Source organism: Phoxinus phoxinus (genome assembly GCF_949152265.1).
Source record: "Phoxinus phoxinus genome assembly, chromosome: 6".
NCBI classification, from domain to species: Eukaryota; Metazoa; Chordata; class Actinopteri; order Cypriniformes; family Leuciscidae; genus Phoxinus; species Phoxinus phoxinus.
This window is the reverse complement of record NC_136881.1, coordinates 26,300,629-26,325,973: the sequence shown is the minus strand read 5'-3', so window position 1 is coordinate 26,325,973 and position 25,345 is coordinate 26,300,629. Positions and strand designations below refer to the sequence as shown.

The following is a 25,345-nucleotide window of genomic DNA, read 5'->3' as shown; positions in this document are numbered from 1 at the left end:
AACGACGCTACGGGAAAGATATTTATTTTTCGAGATTGAAGCCTAAAAATTAATCCTTAATTTTGTAAAATATGTAAAACGCTTTTCTGTAGCATACAACCTTAGGCGGAGCAAATCGCGCGCCCATTGGCTGCTCCGCCAGAAAAGCACAGCCTATGCGAGGCCAGTGACGCCGACCAATGAGGGCGCTTCGCGCCCTCTGCGTCACCTCCCTCCGAAACGGCCGTGGTCTAGGCCTATAAATACGAGCATAGCTGTCTCCACTCTGATTTTCTATTCTTCACGAAGCTACACGCATCGTAGGACCGGATTCGAGCCACCACAGCCGTCTGAAACAAGCACCTCAGCAGGACGAGCCCTTACCTGAAGCCGCTGTCTTCGCCGCCTTCAGCCGCCGTTCCCTGCTGCGCTTCTCCGGCGTGGAATATCCTTTCTATCTTGTGTGTGTTTTGTGTGTGTGTTCGCCGCCGCGACACACATTTTTTCCTCACAGAAAGAGCAACGAGTGTCTTTCTCAAGATGCCTCGTGATTCCTGCGGCTCTTGCCGAGCCACGCTCATCGACGGGGACCACCACGTGCTGTGTGTTTCCTGCTTGGGCGAGGAACATGCAGCTATCGCTCTCGGTGATGGCGGCTGCCATCACTGTGACATGATGCCAATCGCGACTCTGCGGACTCGCCTTGCATCTTTCACGGAAGCGGTCAGTCAGTTCACAAACACAGTATCCCCAGTGTTATAAATGTGCCCGTCACCGCGCGCCCACATTTATTCACAAATATAACGAGCCCTACGGGGCTTGCCCCGCGCGCTCTCTCTCAATTCAGAGAGTCGAGCGCGCGCGGGATGCACACTGTGTTAAGCATGCCCCCCGCCTCAGACGCCACGGCGTCCATGTTACAGCACACGGTTGCTCTCGTGTCGCCGCCATTTCGCGACCAGGGCCCAGATTACATTCAACCCCTAGTCACGCGTGCAGATGCATGGGAAAGACTTCCCGGGGTCTCAGAATGGGTGCTAGAGACTATAAAAAGAGGCTATTCGCTACAGTTTTATCGACGCCCTCCCCGTTACACGGAGAGAAACGGCGTCAAATTGCGTCATGTCACAGGCGATTTTTGAGATTCGCCTTCGAGGGCCGGGCATATCAGTACACAGTCCTGCCATTCGGCCTATCCCTAGCACCTCGTACATTTACAGTGTGCATGGACGCGGCGCTGGCACCCCTGAGACTCCGAGGCATTCAAATTCTGAATTATTTGGACGATTGGCTGATTCTGGCTCAATCGCTTTCAGAACTCATTCGCCACAGGACCCTAATACTCGATCACCTCGAGCACTTAGGTCTGAGAGTCAATTGGGAGAAAAGTTCACTGTTTCCCAGTCAAAGGATCTCCTTTTTGGGGATGGAACTGAACTCACTGTCTATGACAGCACGGCTTCACAGCGCAGGCGAAACACCCTGCAGATGGCGAAATCCTTCCGCAGCGGTCATATAGTGCCGCTCAGGAGATTTCAAAAAATGCTAGGCCTCATGGCCTCAGCCTCGGCAGCGCTACAGTTGGGCCTGCTGCGCATGCGCCCACTGCAGTTCTGGCTGAAAGCGCGCATACCGCGCCGAGCATGGGTTCACGGTCGTTATCGCCTCAAGGTCAATCAGGAATGCATTTCAGCCCTGACACCATGGAGAGCGTCAGACTGGTACCGGTCAGGTGTAAGCCTGGGGACTTCCTCGAGCCTGAAGGTGGTGTCCACGGATGCGTCCACCTCAGGCTGGGGAGCACTGCTCGAAGGCATACCGTTCTTTGGCCAGTGGGCGGAACGAGTCGAAGTACCGCACATAAACTGCCTAGAAATGATGGCAGTGGACTTAGCGCTGAGGCGCTTTCGTCCTCGGATAAAGGGACACCACGTCCTGGTCCGTTCGGACAACACGTCGGTAGTAGCCTATATAAACCGCCAGGGTGGCGTGAGATCCCGGAACCTCTTCAGGTTGACGGAACGCATACTGGTGTGGGCCCAGCACAACCTGCGCTCGCTGAGAGCAATGCATGTGCCTGGTCATCTGAACGTAGGACCAGACAGACTCTCACGGAACAATGTTCCTACGGGAGAGTGGTCTCTACACACACAGACAGTGCGTCTGTTGTGGAAAACGTTTGGCAGAGTGGAAATAGACCTGTTTGCAAACCAGGAGAACGCTCACAGCCCGGAATTCTTCTCAAAGAGCACGAACGCGCTGGCCAGTGTCTGGCCCCGCCGTCCGCTCTATGCTTTTCCCCCTGTCTCAGCACCTGTCTTTCAAGACCGTGTTTCTTTTGGCTCTCGCTTCAGTGAAGCGTGTGGGGGATTTGCAAGCGCTCTCAGTCAGAGCCTCTTGTATGGAGTTCGGGCCTAACGACTCTGTAGTCGTGTTGAAACCGAAGCATGGGTACGTACCTAAGTCCCTCAACACACCGTTCAGGGCTCAGGTCATCTCCCTGTCGGCTCTGCCGGCCTCTGAGGACGGAAATAGCTCCCTTTGCCCGGTCAGGGCATTAAGAGCTTATGTGTCCCGCTCCGCTGTTTTTCGACAGATGGAGCAGCTCTTTGTTTCGTTTAGCGGACGCTCTAAAGGGCGAGCTGTGTCGAAACAGAGCCTGTCTCGATGGGTAGTGGACGCCATTGCGCTAGCCTACGCATCTAGAGGTTTGCAATGCCCTCTGGGCATCAGAGCACATTCTACGAGAGGCATGGCCTCTTCGTGGGCTTGGTATAGCGGAATCTCGTTACAAGATATCTGTATGGCGGCAGGCTGGGCCTCTCCGTCTACCATACCTGTCAACACTCCCGTTTTCACCGGGACTCTCCCGTATTTCACACCCAGCTCCCACCCCCCTCCCGTTTTGTCCTTTCTCCCGTGAAACTCCCGTAATTTGTGTTCCCAAACGTTGTTATATGAATAATCACATCAATATATTATTCCAAGGTTGCCCAGTTGTCAGATCTTGTATGAAACCCATCCTACTCGCGCAATCAACACATCATACACATTTCAACCCATTGTGAGCTCAACCTGGCAACCTACAACTCAGTAGCGCTGTTGACGTGCGCAGATCGTTGGAAGTTGAATAAAGCAATCACTGGTAGAAATGGGAGGAGAAGACTCCGTGGTAAATATTTCACATAATTAACGCAGCATCCGTTTTTTCTGTCATCCTTTGGCTGGCGTTACATTATATGATGTGCTTTTATTCTTGCAAATGCTTTTAAACCATTCACGCAAAGACAAATTGAGCGCCAGAATCGAGTTCTCTTTCGGCTTGAAGTTGACCGAACTAACACACGCAATTCTGCAAAAATGTCCGTTTTGTCGAGTATACTCATAAGAGCAGACTGAGCACTCTTAAATTAGTTAAATAGTTTTAAATGTTGTGAGAGAATGATGCGCGTGTGAGATCCGCGTCTCTGTCAGCGGCGACTGCTCTTAAAGACACAGTAGCCAAAAAATCTTTCTGTCAGTAAAGTTAATCAAAGAACACAGGGAACAGAGAAAAACACTCACTAAGAACATTTGTAACTTTAATAATGATTCATCTATGTATAATTTAACATTTATGCAGTGCAAACTGTTTGATAACTTTATAAAATTTCTGTATATTTCCTACCTTTTAGACAAATATTTAAAATATACTGTATTTGTTGTTTCTACATTAATTTGGAGATTAAATGTGAAATTATGACATTATAAAATATATAAAAAACAAGTTTTTTTATCGTGAGTAATCACATAATTTTTTTTGTTTCTAACCAAGCAACCCCCCCCCCGTTCAGATCTCCCGTATTTCAGTACCCAAATGTTGACAGGTATGCCGTCTACATTTATAAGGTTCTATAACCTAGAGGTTCCTGCATTGCAGGCTAAACTGCTCTCGGTCTAGAAGACTGTGTATAGTGTTCCTGCCCTGCGCTGCGGTCCAGGTCACTTCAATGTTTAAGCATCACTCACTGACAATGTGTCCCATGAGCATGCTATGACCCCTCATATATATCTATATTTACATATATATGTTATCATGCCTTTAGGGGCACTATTATAAAGGGATGATGCTAATCCTAGCCACTCTCCCTATATAACTCTTGGTGTAGGCGCTTGTATACCAGGGCGCGAGTGCCCTCGGGTGTCTGTGTCGGTCCAAGAGCACGCACGGCGTGTTACAAGGGTTCCCGTAGCGTCGCTTCGACGCAGTAGGAGAGAACTCTACGTAAGAGAACGTACTCGGTTACTAACGTAACCTCGGTTCTCTCTAGGAGAGGGAACGAGTACTGCGTCTCAGGCCGTGCGTGCCCACACTGTGTCGCTTCAGTGACGAAAATCAGAGTGGAGACAGCTATGCTCGTATTTATAGGCCTAGACCACGCCCGTTTCGGCGGGAGGTGACGCAGAGGGCGCGAAGCGCCCTCATTGGTCGGCGTCACTGGCCTCGCATAGGGTGTGCTTTTCTGGCGGAGCAGCCAATGGGCGCGCGATTTGCTCCGCCTAAGGTTGTATGCTACAGAAAAGCGTTTTACATATTTTACAAAATTAAGGATTAATTTTTAGGCTTCAATCTCGAAAAAGAAATATCTTTCCCGTAGCGTCGCTTCGACGCAGTACTCGTTCCCTCTCCAAGAGAGAACCGAGGTTACGTTACTGTCAACTCCGTCAGATTTTTTCATAAAGCTCTTTAAATCAGGAAATAGCATGGTCAGCTATATCCCTGAGGACCCCTTTTCATCTCCCTGCCTGTGGTGAATGCAGCACTACCACGCATGCTCTAGTACATTTAAAGACAAACAATGTCAATATTCCTATGGTCACAGCTGCACCAAGTCAATACCATCTTTCTGTTAAGATACTTTTTTAAAACCAGAGTGGATTGAATTTAAGCATTTTAGTGAGGTTATTGTGACAGCTAGCAACTGAGGAAAAACTACCTAGCTGCAGTGTACAATACATGTTTTGGCGGAAAATACATGCCCTTACGTCAACTCAGTCAGACGTCAACTCCGTCAGGTTCTATGTCTGACGGAGTTGACCTGTAAGATGACGGAGTTGACAAATCCACCAATAACCTCTTAATGTGTGAATATAATATTATTTGTGAATATAGTGAAGGGTTAAACTGTTATTTCAGGGTTTTATTTACACATAAATGCACATACATAGCATGCATTACATTATTTAACCATACGCATCTGACGTGTAGAGAATGGCCAGGCAGTGGTCTGCTTATTATTGTGTAACGTGTAACTTTTCCAGCACTTTAATATATATATATATTTATATATGTAGAAACAGAGATAGAGAAATGAGAAGCCAGTGTAGGGCTGGGCGATATGGCCAAAAAAATTATCACGACAGAGGGGGAGCCCCTGGTTTCCCTTATTGTTTTTTTTTATATAGTTGGAAACGTTGTAATTTAAAATAGTTGGAAACGGTGTATGTGCAATATGTTTATTATAGTTTGCTTTACAGTAAGTTCAATACTCTAATAACAAGGAGTAGTTTTAGTAGTAGTGTTTAAAGAGCACATCTGTTCAATAATCAGCAATGCACACATTTTTTGTCAACACCGTAATTTTTTCGTCAACACCGTCAGTTTTTCGCCAACACCGTCAGATCTTCGACGTTTGGATGTATGTTTTTGTAATTTTTTTTGGGAAAAAAATATTCTTCCTTCAGTTGGTGTTGTTTTTGTAATAGAGGACCATCTGATCTACATCCTCTTAGGTTTTATTTATTTAAGGAATTTGTTTTTATAATTTTGAAATTAAAATCAAAGTTTGAAAATGCAAATATTTAGAAATCTGAGTTTTCAGAATAGTGTGAAATCACAACTTAAGTTTATATATTGTATTTTGTTTACATGTCAGAGTAACTAAACACTATTACAATATACTTCAGAACTTTAGATTCTTGTAGGATTGGAAGAATTAAAATTGTTTACTTTTTAGTGTGTCTGACGGAGTTGACACAAATCCAGTTCTGAAGGGAATCATGTTTATTTGTTAAAAATGTGTTTTTATTTAGAACCTGTTCCTTTACATGGTTAAATAGCTAATACCTTTCTCTGCAGAAACATTTAACTTTAATTGATATAGTGCGTATTTTTTTTTAAAGTTTTTTAAAACGTGTTTTAAAAAACGTGTTTAAAACGACTCTCAAGAATCAGTGTGTTAATTTGCATTTCTGTTGTAATTTTCGTTTGATTTAGTTTGTTTTACACTGCAGATCGATCGAACGGGTGTTTGTGTCGGCTTTGACTTGCTTTGTGAAGTCTTCATGTTATTTATGAGAGGCAGTATTGCCATTTCTTTTACACAACGGTCTGTTTCACTCACTTTCACGTGTTTCTTCCATCTGCCGACGGTGTCGCCATTTCTCATTTCACCCGTTTATGTGCGTACGCCTGGGTCAGAGCTTGCATGAAGGACCGCACATTTTCCCGTGACGTTTGCTTTTTATAAATACCAATTATTGCGTAGAGAGCGGCGTACGCCTTCTTTTGTGCGTACGCAACGTTTAGAAATGAGGCCCCTGGACTGAAAATCGGGGTTACCGTCAGAACCCAACATCAGATTAACGTCAACTTCCAACGTTTGTCCAACGTTAGAGGTAGACGTCAGACTGACGTTGGGTTATGATGTCAACCCGATTTTCATTTTTTAACCAAAAGGCAACGGCTATTCAACGTTAGAGGTAGACGTAAACTAGGGATGTTAACGATTAATCGACGATCGATTAATTGTCGATAATACATTTAATCGATACAACTTATCGATCATCGATTAAGCAGGTTCATGCCAGGTTCATCAAAACGCGCTCACTTGTTTCGCAGTTGAGCAGCTCAACTGCGAAACAAGTGAGCGCATTTTGATTGGGACCATTTTACACCTTCATTATGATTATAAGTTTGCGTGTTCATTCACAGCCTTTTGTTTTGTGCAAATGTAAGTTGTAATATTGTGTTTATTTTGTGTATGCCTATATATCTGATTTATCTTATATTGGATGCATTTGTACCCCGTGAATTAACGCTGGTGAGCTACCTCCAATCAGGCCACGAGCTACTGGTAGCTCGCGAGCGACGTGTTGGAGGCCCCTGAGACAGAAGAACAGCGAGAGAGCAAGAACAATGACCAGATCACTCCTCATCTAAATGTCCAGGGCACAGCAGCAAACACAGGAAATGCACAGATGAACGAACAGTATCAAGAACACAAATGAATAGAGTTGTCAAAAAGTGCCGACTTCTGTACCAAATCTTTTTTTAATATATCTGACGCTTTGAGCCCTGTCGAGCAGAATCGTAAACACCTCTGATTGGCCATTATGTTCACTCGCGCATCTGATATGTCTGTAATTGGCTAGAATGATCAATGCACGGGAGCGTTTGAGAGCATATGGAAGTGTTTTAAAGTGTTTTTAAAAACAGGAGATGGAGCGTTTGCAAGCACAAGCAGGCGTCTATTAGCGGACCGGTCAAGCGCTGCTTTCAAATACTCCTGTCTGTATCTGTAAAGAGCCTCATTGATGTATATTTACAACATGTTTTGCGTGAGTACAATGGCCAATCAGAGGTTTACGATTCCGCTCAACAGCGCTCAAAGCGTCACATTTTTAAAATGTCAGTACTGACTTCGGTACCAAGTCGGTACTGACATTTTAAAAATGTGACGCTTTGAACGCTGTTGAGCGGAATCGCTTGACAACTCTACAAACGAAGCACAAACTATCTACTGACAACAAGTGGCAGACACAGCAGAGAATACCCCTTCGTCTCACATCAAGGTTCCGCCGTACAGCATAAGCCGGCGACCCCTCAATGAGTCTAGGAGGTGGAGGGGCAGAGGTCTGGAGTTGAAGGGGGAATGAATGACGTACTTGATCTTTGAGACATTAAACCCGGGTGGATATTCTTAAACTGGGGGGTTAATTTGAGACGAATCGACACCTTCTGACATCACACGTAAATTGAGGGCTTAGTACGGTGACGGTCTGCTGACACCTTGTTCCAGTCGCCAGTCCAAGTGAGGGCAACAATGCCGTCAGATTCTTGGGAGGTGAAAAACGGTGGCTGGTATACTAAACAGTATGGAAGGGAGACAAACCCATAGATAAGACCAGGAGGGAGTTATGCGCATACTCGAACCTGGTTAATTTGTAACTCCAAGATGACGGTTCCGCAGATGCCACACAGTGCAATTAAGACCCTCTCAAGATCCTGGTTAGCACAATCGCCCAAAGCTGTCCATAGAAATCTGTCCAAAACTTCAACACAAATTGGGGGCCCCTGTCAAGATACCAACTGATGAGCGTCTTGCACCATGGACGAACACCAAAACCGCTACTTGATTAAACTGCAAGTACGAGTCGCTCCGGGGCTAGTTCAGATGAGTGGCCCCACTGTAGGACGCTAGTTTGGACCGATTCAGGCACAAACAACATGCTCTCAGGGGCACCGTGACGTTGCGCAGAGCAGTGCGGACTCTGGACACCCCCCAGATGACCACCACTAACACCTGATCGAGAGGCAGAATTGTCACAGGAGGGTGGGTCTAGCCTCAGCGAGCCTGTCATGAAATTAGCCGTTTAATGGTGCGGATGCATTCTTAGGGTACTGAAGGGGATGGATTTTGGAATCCTTTGCTGCTTCAATCTAATGAGTGATTATAATCAAGGTATTAATCAATATTTTTCCTTCTAAATATCACATGAGTTGAATGACTTCATTTTAATTTGTTTTAGAAGTTACCAGTGTGATTACTGACATTTTCATGTATTCTCTAATGTCTGTATTTGATATCTGAATGCAGTAACAGTGCTTGCTTATTTAGCCCGGTTTCTAGGGCTAAAACGATACAGCAAACCCACGATTCGGTTCGTATCACGATTTCTGACCCACGATTCGATACAAACCGCGATTCTTGCGAGGAGGGAGGATTTTAAAAGCCAAATAAATAGCTAAAGCTATAACTCTGTTTTCTTGTAACAAAATACTTTTGAAAAACAAACCGAACTATACTCCATTGTGGAGATGATTCGAGCATGTTAAAAATTCTTCTGAGGTAACCGAGGCTTACTGTCTGTGCTGTAAACCACAAATAATATATTGCCTATTCCGCATGACCCGCATCTCAAGCGCAGGAAACGCTTGCCACAAAGTGAACGCGCCTATATAGAGAAATGCACACTTCCTACGAATTAGCCTAAGCAGCCATTTCTTTATGTTTTGAATTAACGTTAAATCAAGTAAAAGTATTGTAGCATCTCACAGGAGGCCAGAGTTCAGTTAACTGGTTTATTGAACAGAAGCACAACGTGCAGGCATTCAAACACAGGGCTGTGTCTCGCCCAGAACAGCAAAGAGACAGAACTTCCTCAACTCAATGTATTATTATTATTATTATTATTTAACTCAAACACTATATCCCCAGGGGGTCCGCCCCCTTTCCCCAGACCACCAACCAACAGCACGCCCGGGGTTACACATAGCAGATAACAGCCTTTGACAGTCGCTACATTACCCCCCCGCGTCAAAGTTCCTCGACCCAGAGGGAACAGCAACTACACACAACACAGCAACAACTTTACACAAAGTCTCTCAGGTGGACCGGCGGTCTTGTCTGCCTCCGGGGCCGTGCAGGTGCTGTAATATCATGAGCTGGAGAGAGTGGCCCTGGGGAGGGGGGTGTGGTGGAAATGTCTGGATGTGTGTCTGGGTGTGTGTCTGTGTGAGTGAGTGCAGGGTGAGTTGTGTCCGGGTGGGGGCTGTTAGGGGGGGTCTGTGAGGGCCTGTGTGGGAGCTGGGGGGTAGCGTCTCCGTGATTGGGGGCCAACCTATCTCTATGTATGGCCACTCGTCTGCCACGTGGGGGTAGCTGTACTCTGTATACCACCTCCCCTAGTCGCTCTAACACTCTACAAGGGCCTACCCAGTCACTGTCCAGCTTAGGGCAACGGCCTTTTTTTCTCTGCGGGCTGTGGACCCACACCAGCTCTCCCGGTTCCAGATGGCGGCCCTTGTAATGTAGATCGTAGTTTCTACGCTGTCTCGCACCTGCGCTCTGCAGCTGCACACGTGCAAAGTCGTGGGCTGTCTCTAGGCGGTCCTGTAGTCTCCTGGCATACTCTCGTCCTGGGGGCACAGCTGGGGTGTCAGGGGGGAGGCCAAAGGCCATTGCTGGCGGGGTGCGGAGCTCTCTACCCAGCATGAGCAGAGCTGGCGTGCAGGCTGTAGACTCCTGGACAGCGGACCGACAGGCCATCAGCACCAGCGGGAGGTGCTTGTCCCAGTCGCGTTGGTGTTTGGCGGTGACGATGGCCAGCTGCTGGATCAGGGTCCTGTTGAAGCGTTCTACTAAGCCATCGCTCTGCGGGTGTAGAGGGGTGGTGCGAGTTTTGTTTATGCCCAGTCTGTGACACAGGTCGGTGAATACTCGTGACTCAAAGTTTCGCCCCTGGTCACTGTGTATGGTTTGGGGCGTCCCAAAACGGCAGACCATGCCCTCCAGTAAGGCTTCAGCCACTGTCTCTGCCTCCTGGTCAGGGAGGGCATAAGCCTCGGGCCACTTGGTGAAATAGTCCATGACTGACAGCACGTACCTGTTCCCGTTGTCAGTGACCGGGAGTGGACCAACTATGTCTACCCCAACTCTTTCCATGGGTGCGCTGACAGGGAACTGTTGGAGCTGGGCGTGTGACTGTTCAGGGGGGCCCTTCTTTGCCGTGCAGCTGTCACACCGTCTGCAGAAGTCCTCTACGTCCCTCCTGAACTGCCCCCAGTAGAAGCTCTGTCGTAGGCGACGGAGAGTTTTGGTGACTCCGAAGTGACCGGCCCCCGTGGCCCCATGCACGGCCTTCAGTCTCTCTGCTCTGGGGACCACCAACTGCCACCTTAGCTCTCCCGTCGCTGGGTCCTTCCAGGCCCGCTGTAGCACCCCATCGGTGAGCCGCAGGGCCTGGAACTTTGCCCACATCCCTTTTGTCGCTGTGGAGAGCGGGGCCACCTCCTCCCATGGTGGCCGTGTCCGCATCTCCACCCACTGGAGCACTGGCTGTATATCCATATCGGCCTCCTGCTGTTGTCTCCACTGCATTGTTGAAATTTCCGTGAGCTCGCAGCACTCGGCCACCGCGGCCCAGCTGACGGTGGCTGCCTCCTGACCCTGTAACTCCCTGTCTCGTGTTTCCTTCCGATCGCAGTGGCGGCATCCTCCCTCCGCACAGGGTCTGCAGGACAGGGCGTCGGCGTTGGAGTGGCGGGCTCCCGCTCTATGCACCACTTTAAAGTCACAGGACTGTAGCTCCTCCATCCAGCGTGCTACCTGGCCCTCCGGCTCTTTAAAGGACATGAGCCACTGGAGGGCAGAGTGGTCCGTCCTGACGGTGAACGGTAGCCCACAGAGGTAGTATTTGAAATGTCGAATGGACGATAACACGGCTAGGAGTTCTCTGCGTGTGACACAGTAGCGGCGTTCGTGCTTATTAAAAGTCTTACTGTAATACACCACCACTCTCTCACCCTCTGTGCTTAGCTGTGCTAGGACCCCGCCCACTCCCTGACCACTCGCGTCACAGTCCAAGATGAACGGGAGGGAGGGGTCAGCCGGAGCCAACACAGGAGCCTCCCCCAGCGCCTTCTGTAGCGAGGTGAATGCTGTTTGACACTCACTGGTCCACACAAAGTCTTGGTCTTTGTGTAGTAGCCTGAACAGCGGTGCCGCCACACAGGAGAACCCCCTCACGAACCTCCTGTAATAGGAGGCTAAGCCCAGGAAGCTTTTCAGCTGTTGCTGGTCCATTGGTGTGGGCCAGTCTCTGACCGCTCGTACCTTTTCCTCCATTGTGCCGATGCCATCTCTGCCCAGCCTGTGCCCAAGGAATGACACCTCTCTCTGCATGAAGTGGCACTTTTCCGGGTGGAGTTTGAGACCCGCTGTTGCTATACGCTTCAAAACATACCGCAGGGACTGGAGAGCTGCCTGGAAAGTGGGGCCGTGGGCGAGAATGTCATCCAGGTACACCACACACTCACACCGAGGGACTCCTGACAGCACTTTATCCATCAGTCTTTCAAATGAGGCTGGTGAATTGCAAAGGCCAAATGGGAGGACTTTGAACTGCCAGAGGCCCCGGCTTGTGCAGAACGCTGTCTTTGGTTTGGCAGCGGGAGAGAGATGCACCTGCCAGTATCCGGACCTCAGGTCCAGCGACGTGAACCAGGCTGACCCCGCTACCTGGTCTAGGGCTTCATCAACCCGTGGCAGGGGGTAGGAGTCCTTCCTTGTAACCCCATTGAGCCGTCTGTAGTCCACACAGAACCTCCACTGACCGTTCCTCTTTGGGACCATGACCACAGGGGCGGCCCACGGGCTGTCAGACGGTTCCACGATGCCCGCCTGCTGCATTTCCCACAACACCTTGTCTGCTGCTTCCTGGCGTGCCAGTGGGAGGCGACGTGGGCGTAACTTGATAGGCGGGCTGTCACCCGTATCTATGTCATGCTGTATTAGGTGTGTACGCCCCACATCACCTTCATTAAATGCAAAATACCAGGTCCAGCCGACAGCCCGTGTTCTTCAAAAAGTCCAGTCCGAGAATGCAGGGGTCCTGGACTGACGCCACCCACGCCAGGTGGCGCACTGTTTTACCGCCCACCACGAATGTCAGTGTCCCCTTGCCTTTCATGGGTGACAATTCCCCAGTCACCGTCCGCAGGTGGACTGCTGTTGGCTCCACCACTGTTTGCCTGGGGAGCACGTCGGGCCGTACTAATGTCACTGTAGAGCCGGTGTCGACCAGCGCCACGCACGTTACTCCCTCCACAGTGACTGGAATGTGGCAGAGGTCCCCAATTGAAGTCCGGCCCACTTCCGCCACCGCCATCGGGCCGGTCATGTCTGAGGGTGTATGTGGGGGGCTGGGGTTCGTGGTCCGCGTTGCCCCCTCTATGCGGACCCGAAGTCGTTTCCCCGGTGTCTGGGTGCTTTCGGGCACGAGCGTACCAAGTGGCCGGGTTCCCCGCAGCCCCAGCACAGTCTAGTAGTGCGGTCAGAGCGCCGTTGAGTGCCCAGGGAAGCTGCCCGCACCAGCTCTGTCAGCTCCGCTGCCCATGCTGGTGTTTGCTGAACCTCCGCTGCTGCTCTGACCTGGGGACTGTTGTGTTCCTGTGTGGGCATTGTGATGCAGGCACGAGCCGTCTCCCTCTCTGATGCCCTCTCCAACGCCTCCTGCAGGGACTGTGGGTGTGTCAGCTGTACCTCCACAGACAGTTCGGGCGGCGAGAGGGCTTGCATGAACCGGTCGCGGGCTAACTCACTTTGTACCATCGTGGGCATGCTGCTATATGCTCTGCGGGTAAGGCTCTCAATGTCATTGGCTAGTTGCCGTAGCGGCTCGCCGTGTCTTCGGTATCTGTTATTCAGTTCATTGAGTAGCAGCTCCGCTCCTGTAAAGTTCCCGAACCGTCGCTGGAGAGCCCCCACCAGTGCGACGTAGTTCTCTCTGTCATCTACATCTAAGAGTAGCAAGCATGCTAAAGCCTCGTCCGTAAGGCACATCGCCAATTGTAGCGCTTTGGTCTCTTGCGACCAGTTCTGTGATTTAGCAAGCAGTTCGAATTGCGCATGAAAAGCTTCCCAGCTCACCTTCCCATTGTACTTTGGAGTTTTCACGAGCTAGCCGCTACCGCTGTTATTGTGGACTGGGCGCCACCATTGTTGTTTACATCTGACTTTCCCGCGCCGGAGATGACGTTGGTGTCTGCGCCCCTCTCCGCTTTTGGCTTGCGGGTCGCGAAGCCTGCATGTCCTCGTCTGTCAAAGCCAGCCTCGGATGCCATCGCTTCCATCGTGCCCCTAAGATGTCCTCTGCTGTCCTCCAGCCGTCGCAGCTCCCTTTGTAAGTCACCAAACGTCCATTCTGCGGCTCTGGCTCCATCTCCGTCACTCATCTCCTCACGCACACTGTGGCGACACGGTCTCGCTAACGCTAAATTATCTAACTGTTAACTTACTAAACTGGTCCCTAACTAGTAGTGCGGGGTGCACCCTCGATCTTTCTATTTTTTATTTTATTTTATTTTTACTTCTGACACCAGTGTAGCATCTCACAGGATGCCAGAGTTCAGTTAACTGGTTTATTGAACAGAAGCACAACGTGCAGGCATTCAAACACAGGGCTGTGTCTCGCCCAGAACAGCAAAGAGACAGAACTTCCTCAACTCAAACACTATATCCCCAGGGGGTCCGCCCCCTTTCCCCAGACCACCAACCAACAGCACGCCCGGGGTTACACATAGCAGATAACAGCCTTTGACAGTCGCTACAGTATTTCAAGCTTTCTATATAAGTTTCGATTCGTTTATGAGGTGAGCTCCAGTTCACGCGCGCGCTGGTGCCCCACACACACACACACACCGAGCGCTTTGCTCACTTGCTCTGGTGTTTGCTTGTATGTGTGTGCGTGTGTGCTCGCATGTGTGTGCGTGTGGGGGAGAGGTGCGATTTTTTAAATAATAATCAAATGATACCCAGCGATCTTCGAATATTATTTTTGCTTGAAATTCCTATACCTAATATGTAAAAGACCCCGTCACAACCCTAGGATCTATTCTGGACGAGAAAGATAAGTCTGGGAAGGGGTGTGTCGATCGCGATCTGCCTTCTCACACCGCGACACAGGTTCGTGGATCTGAGTGTCGCGATTTCGGTTTAATATCGTAAATCGTTACAGCCCTACCGGTTTCCATAAATGAATTAGGGACTTCTTTAACATGTCAATACATCCATCGGCTTTTCTAGGGTACCCTGACATCTATGGTCATTGAAGTTTATAGTTTAAGGGACCATTTCTCAGTTAAAGCCTTACTTTCCAGTTATATTAAAGTGTCCTCTCCTTGAGAGAAAGAACGCATTATCTTGATGTTTTGAGAAGACTCTCCTGTTTATAGTTAGAGTCTTGCCAAATCACACAAGTGTGTGTGTTAGTCTTCTTGGTTACAGGTTAAGGAACAACTGCCATTATTGGAGATTAGCTGAGTTGTTGTTCTGGACATGCTGGCGCCCAGCAACCCAAATCTGCGACCTGGAAGGTCACGATGTGCCTAACTTCAGGGTCCGAGTGTCAGCTGCATAATCGATGGAGATATGCTTCTGTATATGTTTGGGAAATTACTATGTTTATCTATTTCTTAGTCAATGAGAATCATTCAACCTGAAGCAAGGACGTAGCTTAGATCTTGGTGAAGGGTATAATTGCTGTGATCTTTTTAACTGTAAGAGGGGCGGCCTACAAACTCCTTGGGAGTCTTGAAGCTGACTTCTGCTGATGAAACTGCAAACTATCTTCAGTAAAACTTTTCTTTAATTTATTATAATTCTGACTCTTGTCTTAATTTAATAATTTCTGGTTCTGTGTCTTTGACTGTAAATCCCCTTACAGTACGTTTACACGAAAACGATGTGCTAAAAACGGAAAGGTTTTTCTTTGTACAGATGACAACGTTATCAAAAAGATCCCCGTTCACAACGATCCGTAAAAATTATTAAAAATGTTTTGAAAACATATTATCCTTGAGTCTGTTGTAAGGAACCTTTCATTTTTCATTATATAATGAATTATATGTTATATTGTGTTAATTTGTGTAATTCTTATAACCACTTGCGATGATGTCCGTATGGGTCTGAGCCTGCAGCGACCCACAGAAATGTTTTCGAGTGGAAGTGAGATCAGTCAGAGGATGGGCTACCTGGCTAGAATTCCAAATGAACACCCTGTAAAAATTGGCGAACCCCAGAAATTGCTGGACCGCTCTACGACTATCTGGGGTGGGCCAATCAGCAACTGTTTTTACATTAGCGAGATCCATTCAGATACCCTCTTGTGAAAGAATAAACACCCATGAACGGAACCGACCGTGTGTGAAACTCGCACTTCTCCACCTTTGCGAATAAGCGATTCTCAAGTAGCCGCTGGAGCACAGACATCGCCTAACGTGCAGGACATGGTCGCGCTCTTTCTGGGAGACGATCAGGATATCGTCGGGGTAAACAAATACAAACCGGTCGACCATGTCTCTGAGCATGTCATTGATGAGTGCCTGGAAGACTGCCGGGGAGTTTGAAAGCCCAAAAGGCATGACCAAAAGGTGTTAAAGGCGATCTTCCATTCGTCCCCGAACTAGGTGATAAGAATTGCTGAGGTCCAACTTAGCAAAAATGGTCTCCTCCTGCTAGGGATCCATCTTTCTTATCCATGAAGAACCCTGCCCCAGTCGGAGAGGAAGAGGTTCGAATGATGCCAGCTATGAGAATCATACTCTTATGCCTGGAAAGAGAGTAAAGGCACACCCAAGGAAGAGAAGTGCCAACGCTATCTCACGACCAATTCGTACGAATTTGTACAAGTGATTAAAAGCTGGCTAATTCGTACGAATTTGTACGACCTCACTGGTACGAATTTGTACGATTTGCCTAAACCCATGTGATGGGTAGGTTTAGGGGCGGGGTCAGGGGTAGGTCATTCGTATGAATTCATACGATTTTGGCAAATCGTAAAATATGTACGATTTGCCAAAATCGTCGTACAAATCGTACCTCGAGTGAGGTCGTATGAATTGGTACGAATTAGCCACCTCGTAAAATTCGTACGAATTGCCGTGAGATCGCACAGTCTGATGGGCAGTGTGGAAGAAGAGATGAAGCTCGGAACTTACTGAAAAACGCTCTTAAATCATGGTAAGCCTCCGGTACATACGCAAGGCTCACAGGCTCCTCCTGAAACAGAGAACAAGACAGTAGGCTACAGGGGAAAATGCAGAAACCAAACATTTTGATAAGCAGAAGGGCTCCATGCAAACACAGGATTGGGAATCAGGAGAAGGCAAATCTCCTCAGTATGATTGCCTGAGAGGATGAGAGTAATAAGCTTGGTGGAATGAGGAATCCTAGTGAGATGGCGAAACACCAATGTGTGCATCCAGCCCGGTGTCCATGAATTGAGTAACCCCATTAAACTGGAACGGCCACCAGAGGGCAGCCGAGTATCAGTTACGCTTACCGTGCACCCAAACGCAGACAACGGGGAGGTCGATTATGTGACAAAAAAAACAACAACAACAACATATAGTTTGGCATATGATCATCATATAAACCATTTCTGCTTTATGCTGTTGTTTTCTCAAAAAATGTATTGCCAGTTACAATTACAGTCAGTGTTGGGTTACTTGGGAACATTGTTTAATTAATTACTAGCAGCTAAAAACATCTTCAACACTGTTACTGAACTAAATACTCTCTCTAAAAAGTAATGCATTGCCCTATACTTTCTTCATCCCATATCAACCTCGACCAGTTGAACAATACACGAATAAACATAATTGCTCTTTTAATTATTTAAAAAAATAATAATAGCCTAATAATTAACTGACCAAAGTATTTAAAGTGAGAAGGTTAGATTAAAACATACTGTCACAAATCCATCCAATCCCTCAGCTCCTCTCACTCGTGTTCCAGGAATATCACCACTTTGTGATCGTCTACATAGATGACATCTATTATCTAATCTGATCTATTCCCGGAATGAGGCCGACCATCGTCTTCACATTGCTCAGGTCCTCCAAAGGCTGAGAGAGAACCACTTCTATTTAAAACTACAGAAGTGTGAGTTTCATCAATCATCTATCCAGTTTGGGCTAGCCTACATCATTGATGCGTCTGGAGTCAAGATGGACCAGGGGAAGGTAAAAGCAGTGCAGAATTGGCCACTTCCCTCTTCTGTGAAAAATCTGCACAGATTCTTGGGATTTGCAAACTTTTACTGCTGATTCATTGCAGATTTCAGCAAGATCTCCTCACCACCATGCTTTGCCCACGTCAATATGCCCAAATCTGTCCTGGGCACCCGCTGCTACATCTGCATTATTCCATCAACTCAAGGAAGCTTTCACTACCGCCCCCACACTACGTCCTGATACCCTTCATGGTAGAGGTTGACACCTCTACATCTGGTGTGGGGGTGGTGTTGTCTCAGTGGCTGGGGAATCCACTAAAGCTTCATCCATGTGCCTTCTTTTCAAGTAATTTATCCCCGGTGGAGCAGAACTTGACATTGGTAACAGAGTTGCTAGAACATAAAAACTGGCGCTCAAGGAGTGGCGACATTGGCTGGAGGGAGCCAAAACATCCCGGACCAGGTCATCACGGACCACCACAAGCCACTCACTCTGAGCCTGCTCCGCCGGGAGGTCCTGAGGGTACGGTTTATGTTCCATCAGCCCTACGCCTTCCCATCATGGACTCATTCATTGTTAGGCTCAGGACACCCAGGGAGTCAGCAAACCCTCTCACTCCTCTGCAACCAGTACTCGCCCCATATGACCAAGGAAGTTCAGCGCTATGTGCAAGGATGTCCCACCTGTGCCGTCTCCAAATCTCCTCATCACTTACCCGAAGTTAAATTGCATCCACTTCCCATACCTCGACGACCCTGGAGTAGATTTCATCATGGATCCAAACACTTAAGTACCAACTTCAATCTACAGTGAAAACATTGAAAACCATTTCTTTATACTTTCGTCAGGTTAAAGAGAATTAACAAACCACAGTTTCTGATTTTATTGCATTTGACTAAATGTCCCAACTTTGGTTGTTAACATTCCCATAAAACATTAAATATTTGTAATAAAGAAATAAAAATATATTAAAAAATGCCTGGTATATTTCTTAAGAAACTGCCAGTTTTTCATGTTATAATTTAGTGCATATAGCCTCCATAGCAAAAATGTGTAAAAATTCTATTGCAAAAAGTTCCACTCAAACCTAGTGAAATTTTGTAAGATTAATAACTGTGATAAAATAAAATAAATAATAATAACTAATATAATATAATCTTTACATCAGACAGTATAATATTTTATTCAATACTCTGTAGTACGGAGACATAAAAAGGAGGGGTAGGCTACATAACCAGGGAACTAGTAGCCTATGATGATGGAAAAGTAACTATACTGCATAACATTAATGATCCAGAAGCTTATATGTCACATATATCTTGGCTGCTGTTTTAACACTATAACAATTTGTTTATTTCCCTGGATTTGTAATTATCCAATATCTAAAATAGTTATCCCGTTCAGTGGGAACCAATGAGAGAAGAGTTTAGGAAACTCGCAATACCTGTGGAGTGATTTCATGTTAAACCGTTAGAGGGCGCCCGTGTTTCTCAGCGCATATATAACATGCTCAATCCACGCGCCGTCCTTTTCAGCTGAGTCCGCGATCAGGTCACAGCCAGCGCTGTTTGCCTCCTGACACCCTCAAACACAATCCGACAAAATGATCATCTACAAGGACATCATCACCGGTAAGAATAGCGTCGAACACAACGTTGCATACCGAAATGTTACGATTTTACCTATATTTTTGGCGTCAAATGTTGTTGAAATGTTTTAAAGGGCCGGTCTTTTCCCGGCTCATCGCGGCCTAACTTTGTTGAATGCAGTTAGCTTAGTGGCTAACCAAGCTGTAAACTATATAGACGTTCGCTTCATTCCTGCGGTTTTAAATGTTACTCTTTTGTTTACCTTACCACTGCAAATTAATTTTACTAAAACGATTTCAGGTTATTAACGTGTTTGGTTATATTTAAACAAAGTTTGTCGATGAATGGGAGTGTTAGCAGCTGAGTTAAAACGCCGGTCGGCCAGTTTGGTGCTGGGTAGAAGTTGTGAATGATGTTAGTGGTTTTAATATTCCTGCTACTCTAAATCACTGTATGTTTTGGAAAACCATATCTCAAGTGAATTTGATTTTAACGACGGAAACGGCTCATTTTGAAAATCCAAGTAGTCTTTTTTTCGTTTTCAGAGCCCATTATGAGACGATGAAATGAGCGCTAAACAGGGCGTGTTATTGTTAGTCCAGGCCAGCTCACTTTAACGTTACTCGTCACCCACTTCTGAGGGCCTTTAAATGGAAAGTTATTTCATATTTGAGCCATGACGGTTTGCGCAATTATGAGTGAGTAACATCCGTTGAACTCAAAACAATCAAACTGACAATAAACCTGTTTAAATGGTCGACGCATGGGTGGAAATCAAAAACTGGGTACAATAAGGCGACATTCTTTTCATTCCTCAACCGTCGAAGACCATAAGGAGATTTAAATAAATTACTTTTAGAAGATTATGAATTGCTCCAAAAGTTAAAACTAGTCTTTCCGCGGCAACATTTTGGTCGTGTTAAACATTTCTGTTGTAATGTTAATTAAGTCTGTAAAATAACGTAAATGTTGCGTCAAGGAAAATGTTCCGTCATCTGGAACATTGATGATAAAAGTGCTTTCTGTCATCTTGACCGAAAACAAATATTGTACATACTACTTTGGAAACTTTCCAGCAAACAAGCTGTTTGAGATTAGATGTGGAAATGGGTAACGTAGAGAACAACGCTTTAAAAATGACGATTATTTTTCAAAGAAATGATTGTACTGTATTTTAGTTAGATGTGGATTTAATATTTTGTAATTTTTTTGGTTCTAAATTATATTTATGCAGTAGTTCTAATCAATGTATTCTCTTTTTGAGCATTAACCTGAAAATAATGTTTCAAACTTTAATGTTATACATTTTGAATGCTTTGGAGCACAGCCTGTTTGGTCTCTTTTTTAAACATGACTTGGCACATTATTGCTGAAGTGAAAAAAGAGCGATGACAGTTTAAAGAGGTGAATTTAGATGGTTATACAATTTTACACTTTTATTTTTTTTGTAATAAAAAATAAACAAAATAATGAAATAGTGAAATGTATATTTTCCAAAACATGTTTTAGTCTAAAACTGAAAATTAAAGCCATAGATTTGAGGTTTAAGCTTTTAGTAGCATTTTGTTTGGCCGAAGTACAAAATGTTCCCAATAAATTAACTTTGCCTCCTATTCATTTTCAATGTGGTAATTTGACCATGAACAAAACATGCTTTTTAAAAACCAGGCAGAAAGTGAGATTCTTAGTGCGTTCCAGTGAATATTCATGGAAGTTAAATTCCATCGGGCCACAAGAGTGCAATAGGCTCTGTTGTGTCTTCAACTTAGTGACAGTGGAAAAGAGAAATTAAATAATCAGAAGTAACTAAATGCATTGGACTGAGAATCTAACTTGTCTTTGTTTTCTTTCACAGGGGACGAGATGTTCTCTGACATCTACAAAATCAAAGAGTCTGAGAACGGAATGATGATTGAAGTGGAGGGAAAGGTATGCAGGATAATTTTAACCAAACTGCTTTTTAAAATTGAGTGGCAGCCCTCCCATGGACGTACAATGATGACAACTTAGGACACCTTTGAAGGTTATGACCTATGAAACCACAATATTCTGAGTACGATCTCTGATGGGCTATAGCAAAATAAAAAAATTGTGCATCCCAAATTGGTGTCAGTTAACACTTTCTAATCAGTTCTGCAGATATTAGCATTGGTTGTGCAGTTCCCAATCAATATGTTTGTGATGTGAAATCCGCTACAGTCATTGACTTGTTTTTGCAGATGATCAGCAGGGCAGAGGGAGACATTGACGATGCACTGATTGGTGGCAATGCGTCAGCAGAAGTTCTTGATGAGGGCTGTGAGAGTGCCACTGTCAGTGGTGTGGATATTGTTCTCAACCACAAGCTTCAGGAGACCTCCTTTGACAAGAAGTCTTACACAGCCCACATCAAGGACTACATGAAGGCGTAAGTTTAACGTTATGAGGCATGTTTTACCTTGCAACAGGCTTGGTGTACTGTCAATATCATGGCTAACATTATTTTCCTGTGGTATTATTGCATCATTGACAGCTCAGAGTCTTGCATTGTGGCCACCTGGGTTTTAAAATATTGAGATGCAAAATTAAAGGTCCCTGCGCTTTCTGCCTGCCCAGTGAGTGGCATGTTAGATTGAATTGGGGACTACAGCATTTTGATTTGAAACCACTGTTCTTGGTAGTTTGTGAAGCTAAATATAACTTGAATATTTTGGTAATATTTGTTTTCCCTCCCCTATTGTGACAGAGTGAAAGCCAAGCTACAGGAACTTTCACCGGGCAGGGTAGACCCCTTCATGGCTAACGCACCGGCTGAGGTCAAGAAAATTCTAGGGAACATCAAAAACTATCAGGTAGGCTGCAGTAACTGCTGATTTTGTCATTTGTATAAACTACCGTTCAAAAGTTTGGGGTTGGTGAGATTCTTTTTGAATTGAGTGCTTTGGTTGAGTGTTTTTGAAAAAATAAGAATCAGTTGATCAAATCAAAATCAGTAACGTTGACCATTATAAATAGCTTTTCTATTTTAATATATTTTAAAGTGTTGATTCCTGTGCTGGCAAAGCTGAATTCAGCATCATTACTCCAGTCTTCAGTGTCACAGAGCTTTCAGCAATCCTTCTAATGTGCTGATTTGGTGTTCGAGAAACATTTATCAATTTTGAAAACTGTGTTGCTAAACATATTTGTAGAAACTGACCAAACCTTTTTTTTTTTGGATCTTTTGAAGAATAGAAAATCCAACAGAAGAGCCTTTAATGCATTCTTTCTGAATTAAAGTATTTGTTTCTTTTTGAAAAGTCTTGCTGATCCCACATTTTAACTGTTCTGTATTCTTCCTGGGTTGTATTGAAACTGAAGAAGTTTAGTCTGCAGTAGGGATACTGATGATTAATCAAAGATCGATTAACCTGCCGATAATTTAATCGATGGTTGATTTAGCAAGGTAATCATTAGAGCGCTTAGTGTCTGTGGCTCATGCACAAAATCCAAGACCTATCAATCTGAACAACCAATCCAAGTGCGCTTGCCAACTATAGCCATCACACACAAGATTCTGTTTCCAGTGGTTGAACTTTCAAATAACGTTAGAAAACGGGCATTGGTTCGACGTGATCCTGGAAGTCCAATAGCTTTAGCCAAGCAGCGCGTCATGTCACTCTGTATCTACGCATTGGGTTTGGACTTGTTTAACACCACCTGCAATAAATAATATATACTGTACAATCTACTATCCTTTACTAATGTTTCTCGAAGTTAATTACGGCGTAGCAGAAAATAATCATGTATACTCTTTACTCGTGCGTCAGTGGGGATCCCAGTACTATTGTCTTGGGTTACGAAACGCCTTTGTGATCTGCTAACTGATTTTCTCAATCTTACAGTTTTTCACTGGCGAATCAATGAACCCGGACGGTATAATTGGTCTCCTTGACTTCCGTGAGGATGGAGTCACACCATTCATGCTCTTTTTCAAGGATGGTCTGGAGATTGAGAAATGCGTAAGTTTATGAAGTCATTTTGATGTCTTTTTTACATTAAGTTTTCGGTTTCTGTAGAGATGTAAATTAATTTCTCAAGTTCTCGAATTATTGCGTAGCATCCACTGATAGGCCTGTTGCAATAATCGGTGGCTTCTGGGCTTGCACAAGGATGCAACAGTAATTTTCCTCATGATGTCTGGCCATCATCTGATTGGTGGCTGGAAAGGATTAAATTGAGGAGGATAGGATAATTGCATTAGCATTAAGATCTGAAGAAGAAAAACAACAACGTGTTGCATGATGCTTTGCTTGGATTTTTGTTTTTTGTAAGTGCTGAAGTGTTTGGTTTTTGATGGTATTAACTTGAAACAAAATTAATCCTTTTGCGTTTCTCTTTCTCACCATAGTAAACTTCCCAAATGTCTTCAAGTTACCCCTCCAACTCTGGCTTCTGCTTGGTGGATTGGACCCATGGATTAAACCAGTCATTCCCCCTCATTCTTTCCATCAGGACCAGAGGCTCTTTTAACATTACGAGGCCGCCGTTTTCGTTTCTTGATTGGCTTACGTCCGTCCATGGCGAGAAGACGTGAACTATCCATTCAAAGGAAATTAAAAACCGGACTTTTAGCAAGCCAAACCGCAATGTGAAAAGATTGTGGTAAAGAAACTGAGTAATTTGGGGGTTCTCTTTTATTTCTTTATCATGGAGGTGAAGTTGACTTGCTGGCTTTTCATTTGCTGTGCATGTCAGCTTCTAGTTTCAGCAGATGTACAGTTGTAATTTCCCCCCTGTTCCCATTGATTCACAGGATTGTATAGGATTTCTTGGCACCATTATTGAATAAAATCAAGCTGCTGGCTAATTAAAGTTTTTGCTTGTTAATTCTGCCTAACTTGTTTTGCAAGTTGGATCACAACCTTTTTTTTTTTTTTATCTAATTAGCTTTTGCTCAACTGCCATTGATAAAAAATTCAAGGGTAATGGAGATTTATCTCTTATCTCAACCTCCATTGAGATAAGTTGGAAGCTCTACAGAGGTGACTATGAAGCACCAAGAATAAAAATTGATTGAGGGCAGTGGGCTGAGATTCCCTTAATTTTTTACTTTTTCTCGTCATTTCAATCCAAGGATTTTTTTTTTTTTTTAACAAAGGTACATTGGGGAAAAAATGGTATGGCTTGGTCATTTGTTTCCTATACAATGACTAGCTGCATCTTTTTTTTTTTTTTGAACCAGCAATCAACAAAAAACAAGTGGAGGATGTCTTGATACGGTGCATCTTATGCAGAAGTTGTAGACTCAACAGAAGAAATGTTAATGTAGGATAAATGGGGCATTTTCCCAGTCCCAATGGCAAAAAGTGTCCAGTTTGTCTGAATTCACCCGAAATACCCTAATATGTGAAGGGGAAAAATATAGTATAGTTCATAATGTAGTTGGACAGGATTTAGTGAGTGAGGATCAAATCTCAAGCCTCAACAAAATACAAGAAAAGGTCCTCAACACTGTTTCAAAGTGAAAGAATTTAAGCCATCAAAACAGTGAAAGATGTGCTGTAAATGTGCACTGTTGATCTGTGCTCTTAAATAAAAGCAAAGCAGCGATCAACTCCACAACAGAAAATTCCAGACAAATCCTGTAATTTATCTGATGGGAAAGCATTTGTTTTAGTACTTAAATTGTTCTTTGTAATGCTTGGATATTACTATTCTTACATTCCTACTCAACCTCCAAAATCAAGTTAAACATGCCACAATTATAAATTAAACCCGAGGTTATGCTTAATTACAGTTGGTGATAAAAGTGATTTTTCAGTAAATGGGTTTCCCAGATTCATATTGGAAACACACATGCTTGCTTTTTTGAAGAGGGGTGTTTTTGGTTTTGTTTTTTACATGTAATTGTCCTTAAAGCCCTTGATAAGCATATGAAAGAGTCTTTACTGTTATTCGTCACCCCTCTCCGCCCAGAAATTGGCTGATCTTTAACTTTCAGCATTCTAATAACTATAAACTTTGCAACTATATGTGAGCT

General features: G+C 45.1%; 1 protein-coding gene across 1 annotated transcript; it reads left to right on the top strand.

The window, feature by feature from the left end:
• The first annotated feature begins 18,991 nt into the window (after positions 1 to 18,991).
• Positions 18,992 to 24,177, top strand: tpt1 (tumor protein, translationally-controlled 1). Its single transcript, XM_079615772.1, has 6 exons — positions 18,992 to 19,386; positions 21,200 to 21,273; positions 21,564 to 21,751; positions 22,070 to 22,175; positions 23,208 to 23,324; positions 23,714 to 24,177. The coding sequence occupies exons 1-6, from the start codon at positions 19,359 to 19,361 to the stop codon at positions 23,714 to 23,716; spliced, it is 516 nt and encodes a 171-aa protein (XP_079471898.1). The 5' UTR covers positions 18,992 to 19,358; the 3' UTR covers positions 23,717 to 24,177.
• Positions 24,178 to 25,345: the final 1,168 nt, after the last annotated feature.

Coding starts and splice junctions, on each gene's coding strand:
- tpt1 (XM_079615772.1), top strand. CDS start 19,359: ATGATCATCTACAAGGACATCATCACCG. Junction 21,752..22,069: donor ATCAAGGACTACATGAAGGC/GTAAGTTTAACG, acceptor CTATTGTGACAG/AGTGAAAGCCAAGCTACAGG. Junction 22,176..23,207: donor GGAACATCAAAAACTATCAG/GTAGGCTGCAGT, acceptor TCAATCTTACAG/TTTTTCACTGGCGAATCAAT.